Consider the following 6,670-nt stretch of genomic DNA (forward strand, 5'->3'; position numbering starts at 1 on the left):
AAATATTTGTAAAAAAGATTTCTTTTCACAAATAGTTCCCTAGCAGTTTACTATCTTTTGTTACTTGGAAGGGTATAAATTATAGGACCCAGTTTTGCTGTTCATTTGCCGTCCTTACTTGGGGCACATCGTGTTCTGTCAAGTTGGAATCCATCCATAGCTGACCCTATCCAGTAGTTTTCAGAGGCAGTAAATTGCACTAAAGCTGTGAACAATCTCACTCTCTTCACCATCCATCATGAGCAAATAATTAGAGAAGCTTAAACATATGAAGAAGAATGTATCATCAGGGTCAGAGGAAGACTCATCAACAGTCTGCGTTATTTGCTGAAAGAGTAGAATTTAAAGCGCTTCCTGCAGATTATCAAAGACTATAGCAAGGAGGGACTGGTCCTTGGAGAAGGACATCACACTTGGGAGGGTGGAGGGACAGCGCAGGAGAGGAAAACCCTCTAAGAGGTGGATTGATTCAGTGACTTGGATAATTGGGTAGGTGTGTCAGAGACAGTGAGATTGGCACATGATAGAGCAGGGTTTAAGGCTGTTGTACATAGGGTTGCTGTGAGTCACTGGCGACTCGACGGCACATAACAACAGCAGCCGCCTTCAATATGGATTATATCTCAATATCAAGAAGACAAAAAATCCTCACCATTAAGTTCATAAGTAATATATTATGAAAAAAAGATTTAAATTGTCAACAATTTCTTCTTACTTGGATCTACAGTCAACATACTTGAAAGCAGCAGTCAAGAAATCAAAAGATATCTTGCATTGGGAAAGCTTGCTATCAAGAACCTCTCAAAAATACTGAGGAGCAGTGATGTCAGTTTGAAGACTAAGATGCATCTGATTCAAAACATGGTCTTTGCAATCACTTGCTATGCATCTGATAGCTGGTCAGTGAAAAAGTATGACAGAAAAAGAATTGATAGCTTTGAGCTGTGGTGTTGGAGAAAAGGACTGAATATCCCATGGACGGCCAAAAGAACAAACAGAAATGTATTGGAATAGGTGCCAAAGGAGTTCTCCTTACAGGCAAAGATAAAAGATGAAGATGAAGCTTATCGAAATGAAGCTTCAACTCTCATACTTTGGATGTGTTGCTGGGGGAGGCTGTTCTTTGGAAAGGAAGATCATGCTTGGAAGGTGGAGGATCAGTGAAGGAGAGTAAGACATCCACCCCCACCCCAATGAGGTGGATTGACGCTGTGACTACACTTGAGCGATGGGCTCAGTGTATCAGAGATAATGAGGAAGGCACAAGATTTGGCAAGAGTCACTATTAGTCGTGTTTAACTTGATGACGCCTAACAACAACTAATAATATTAATGATCTTTAGTTAGCTCAGATGTGGTGGTGTTAGCTATCTTCAAGTTAGTTGCAACTCAGTGACCATATGTACACATGCCTGTTCCTGCACCGTTCATATAATCATTGCTGTATTTGAGCCAGTTGTTGCAGTCCCTTTCTCAGTTTATGTCACTGACGAGCTCCTTTTTGCTGGTCATCTGCTTTTCGAAGCATGATATTCTTCCGTTCCCTGATAATAGCACTTCCAGCATACCCGAGGCTAAGTCTTGCCAGCCTTACTCCTAAGGGGTATTCTGGCTGGTCGTCTTCCAAGGCACATTTGTCCATTCTTCGGGGAGTTCATGATACAGTCAGTGTTCTTTAACACCATCATTCAAAAGCAATCAGTTCTTCTTCAGGCGACTTTATTCTTTGTCCTTTTTCCACATTGTTTGAGGCTACTGGAGGCATAGATCATTAGACAATTAATCTCCTTTTGCTTGGCTCTCGTTGAAGCAAAAGGAAAGAGAGAAGCTGTAATGACTTAGAACGTCTCATGAAATAGAGATTTAGAATGATGCGTGTCTCAGTGTCCTCCCTCAGCGAGTTGGGAACATGGATAAATGTCTCATTTTCTTAACGAGAAAGATACTATCAGTTAAATCTAAGCTATAGACTGTAAATAAAGAAATTATGTTCTTGTTAATATGAATGTTAAGATCTTTATTATTTTCACATTTTGAAACCACATTTCTCCCCACCCCCCAACTACCTGTGGGCTTTGCCGGTAGGAAATTATGAAATCAAAGATAAACTTACATACAGATTTTTTTTTTCTCTAAGCCTGGAAGCAGGAATGACATCCACTTCCAAAATGGCTTGCCTCTGGAAACTCTCTGAACAGTGCTCAGGCCTTTCATTCATAGGGTCGCTATGAGTTGTCTACTCAGTCTCGCCTAACAATAACCACCATAGATTTTTTTTAATTAATTTTAATGAAAGTTTTACAGAGACTTCGGATTTCCATTCGTTCATTGTTGCACTTGTCTCCCTGCCCACCCCCTCCCACCCAATTAGCTCTTCTCTTTGAAAAGAAAAAGAAAAATTCTTTCATTGTTATGCAATCCCTCCCCCCAAGTCCATTCCACTGTGCAGACTTCATTCTGGCCTCCTGTCATGACAATAATACCTAACCATATATCTCTTTTAAACAGTTCTCTCCCTCATCTGTTTCAATGCAGTATACATAATTTATCCATAGATTTTTGTAGACACCTCCAAGAAAAAGAAATTAAACTTGCTTGCTATGTTATCTTAAGTGATTAAGCCACACACCACATTTTCCTCCTCAGTGATAGCTTTCTAAAAGTTTGAAATTTTAAGATAATTACATCTTATCTTCACTTAGTATTTCTAAGTATTCAGTCTGCAGTCTGTCACATTTCTAGATTTGTACTTTTGTTCCTTTTATTATGAGTATATATCTTTATATATTATTTATCTTTCAAATATGAACTTTTATATTCAGTCTTCCTAATAACCCTTTGAGCTTGACACTTGTTTTGTGCCTATTTTACATTTTAGGAATGTGGCCTTGACGAGTTAAGCAATATATCTGATTAAGCAAAATCATGTGGCTAGTGATTGGCACAGGTGCTGTTGAAATCCAGGCATTCTGGCTCCAGAACATATGCTCAAAGCCTTGGTATCTAAATATATTCAGTTCAGGAAAGTATTGGATTTCACAAGAAATGTAATTTCCAAATAGTCTTAAATTCTTGAGGGGAAAAAAACCCCCACTTAAAACAAGGAGGAACACAGTAGTAACTGTGCAGTCATAGGTCAAGGCAGAATGGGTTGGTATGAAAGACAGTTAAGACAGAGGTCTGAAAATCTTGTGAAAACTGTTAAAATCGTCTCTAGAGAAGAGTAGCTCTCATTGTATTATAGAGATTTTGGATTTCAGGTGCAGTCTCAGATTTCTTCCTGTCATATCTTTGGTTAAAGTGACACTGGTCTCCTCAGCATCCAGGTCTCTTCAGTTTGACCTGAGCCTCCTTTCCTGGTCCTTGCTCCCAGCACTCCTGCTCACTGTGTTCCAGTCACTCTTTGGTTTCTTCCATTTTCAGGGAGAGAATGCTCACTGCTCACACCTGTATCCTCTGCCTGGCCCTCACTCTTCCCTCCCGCCTTCCTCACTGAATGAAATGCCTTGATCCTAGTCAGAACTAGTGTCCGCAACAGCTCTTATCTGCCACCTAGCCAACTGACTGGAAGATATGCATATTTATTTCCATTCCAAAACCAAGTGATCTGACGAGACTGTGGAAATTACTAAACAGTATCACTAATACCAAACTCAAGCAAAGTTCTGCTGAAGATTATCCAGAAACAAATGAAACAATACATCGACAGAGAACTGCCAGAAATGTAAGCCAGGTTTAGAAGAGGCTGTGACACTAGGGACATCATAGCCAATGTCAGATGGAGCTTGAATGAAAGCAGAGTACTAGAGGAATGTCTATCTGTGTTTCTTTGAATATGCAAAGGCATTTAACTATGTGGATCACAAAAAAATTGTGGCTAACTTTGTTAGTGAGAATCCCAGAACACCTAATCTTACTCATGCAAAACTTACACTTGGACCAGCAAGCAGTTATTAGAACAGAGCAGGGAAACACTGCATGACTCAGAATCAGGAAAAGAGCATGTTAGGGATACATCCTGTCTCCATTTCTTTTCAATCTGCATTTGGAACAGATCATTCAGGAGACTGGGCTTTTATGAGGAGGAATGTGGCATGAGGACTGGAGAAGACTCTTCAACAACCTGTGCTATGAAGACGACAGACACAAACTCACTTGCTGAAACCGAAGAAGACCTGAAGAATTTGCTGGAGAAGGTCAAGGACTGCAGTCATCAATATGGATTGAAGCTCAGCATCAAGAAGACAAATATTTTCACCAGTGAGCCATTTGACAGCATCATGATAGATGGAGAAGATATTTGAGTTATTAACAATTTCAGCTTTCTTGGCTCCACAATCAACACCCTTGACACAAGCAATCAGGGGATCAAAAGATGAATTGCATTAGGTAAATCTGCTGTCAAGGACCTATTCAGAGTGCTGAAGAGCAATGATGTCAATTTAGAGACTCAGGTACACCTGATCCAGGTCATGGTCTTCACTATTATTTGCTGTGGATCAGAGAGCTGGCAGTGACCAAGGATGACAGAAGAATCAATGCATTTGAATTTTGGTTCTGGGAAAGACCATTGAATATACCATGGATTATCCAAGAGAACAGACAGGTCTGTTCTGGAGAGGTTGAAACCAGGTTGCTCATTGGAGGCAAGAATTCTAGAGTTTCACCTCATATGCTTTGAGTATGTTGCCTGGAGAGACCAGTCCTTGGATAAGAATATCATGTTTGAAAGGTTGGAGGGACAACACAGGCGAGGAAGACCCTGAATGAGATAGATTGACACAGTGACTTGTGTTATGTGGGCAGATGTGTAGGAGATGGTCAGTTTGGCTCAGGATAGGACAGAGTTTAGAGCTGTTATACATGAGGTTGCTATGAGTCATAGGTGACTCGATGGCACATAACATCTGTTAGGATGCCTGATACTCAGTACATTTTAAATTAGTTAATGTATTAATGTAGTTGCTTCTCTTAGCCTCTAGTTACTTTTAAGGGTTTGAGATGTAGATAGAGATCTTTTTTGCCAGACTAACAGGCCTTCAAAAACCCTATATGTACAGTAGAGCACACTTACAGAGCAGGGTCCAGAGCTGCTGTATATAGGGTCGCTATGGATTGCAGGCAACTCGATGGCACATAACAACAACAAAGATTACTAAAAAAAAAATCTATCATCACAGTAGTTTCTCAGGACAATGAAATCAAGCCAACTCTAGTAATTTCTTGAAGTAAAACTTTCCCCATAACCAGTAGTTTTATTTATTAGCTGTTATATAATAGCTAATATAGTGGCTTTCTTCATGAACTCTTTTCCTATTTACACCAAAAGAGAAAAAAAAAAAATCCATTTGTAATTTTACTTAAGCTTGGAAGAGGCAGTATGAGGAATTTAATACTGATCTTGGAAAATGAGAAGTGGAGGGAAAATTTTAATGGTCATTGTCTCAAAAGGGAGTGAATTGTGCCGATTTGTGGTTGTGCAGGCCTGCTCTGTCTGCCTTCATGACCGTTCTGTTTCACAGACACACTCATCTTACCATGAGGCAGAAGTATGCTGGACATGTGAGAAGGGTAAATGTCAAATTCTAATGACAACTTCTCTTTTTCTGTCAAATTCTTTTTCAGAGAGGATGATCTTCCACCAAAATGTTCTTCTGCCAAAGCATTTCACACTGAGATATCTTCCTCAGAAAACAACACACTGACCTCTTCCAACACCTACAACAGTCGATACTGGAGCAGCAATCCAAAAGTTCATAGAAACACGGAGCCATTCACCCACTTCAGTGACTTACGCCAGTCCTTCTCCCTGCACTCCGGCAATGCCAACATCCCATCCATCTACGCGAATGGGACCCACCTGGTCTCAGCTCCACATAAGACTCTAGTGGTGACGGCCAACAAAGGGTCATCACCACAGGTTGTGTCCAGGAGCAATGGCTCCGTCAGCAGGAAGCCTCGGCCTCAGCATCCACACTCCTACACCATCAGCCACGCAGCACTGGAGCGAATTGGTGCTGTACCTGTTATGGTGCCGGCCCAGAGTCGGGCTGGGTCCCTGGTATAGGACAAGAGGGGATATAGTACTTAGAAAAGAATAAATGGAATGCCTCATATGCAGAGGGCTTGGGGTGGGGCGAGTGCTGGGAAAGAAACACGGTTTATTAGCAAAAAAGCACAAGAAGCAATGCTCTTACCTGACCTCTAAGGTTTGTAAAAGGGACTAGAATTCTCCATCATGAGGACTTCTTTCCCCACCAGATATTTCCTGGGATTCTGTTCAATAGCTGGATCTCAAAGATGTGCCAAGCCAAGGATAAAGCAGAATAGCACATAAAATCCAAACTGTAGTCCGATGGGCTTGTTCTTTAGTCTTGCCTAACTTCATGATTTTTTTTAAAGAGATTAAAGTGCCAGATTAAATGAAGTTTAAATAATGAAGTTTTTTTAAGATAGGGTATTTTAGAAAAATATTGAGCAAGCCTGTAATATGTTCTTCATCTTCCTATTCCCTCATTATTTAGAGGGTTTGTTTACTGGCAGAAATAGTTAATACTGGTCCCCATGTGGCTGGCTCTTGTATCAGTGAATCGGAACATTTTAAATTAAAAATGCATTCAGATAGGGAGGGAAAGCAAAGGAAATGTCTTTGGAATATATCCCTTCATAT

The 6,670-nt window shown here is 40.5% G+C and overlaps 1 protein-coding gene across 1 annotated transcript in view; it reads left to right on the forward strand.

The window, feature by feature from the left end:
* IGSF11 (immunoglobulin superfamily, member 11) overlaps positions 1-6,434 on the forward strand; it is a 54,981-nt gene extending 48,547 nt beyond the window's left edge. Inside the window, exon 6 of the mRNA XM_006884265.1 lies at positions 5,626-6,434. Coding sequence (XP_006884327.1) covers positions 5,626-6,067 — 442 coding nt within the window. The 3' untranslated portion in view covers positions 6,068-6,434. The remainder of the gene's footprint in view (positions 1-5,625) is intronic.
* The last annotated feature ends 236 nt before the right edge of the window (positions 6,435-6,670 follow it).

The sequence above is a fragment of the Elephantulus edwardii genome, unplaced genomic scaffold (assembly GCF_000299155.1).
Source record: "Elephantulus edwardii isolate Elephantulus edwardi_28Jun2011 unplaced genomic scaffold, EleEdw1.0 scaffold00032, whole genome shotgun sequence".
Taxonomy (NCBI): domain Eukaryota; kingdom Metazoa; phylum Chordata; class Mammalia; order Macroscelidea; family Macroscelididae; genus Elephantulus; species Elephantulus edwardii.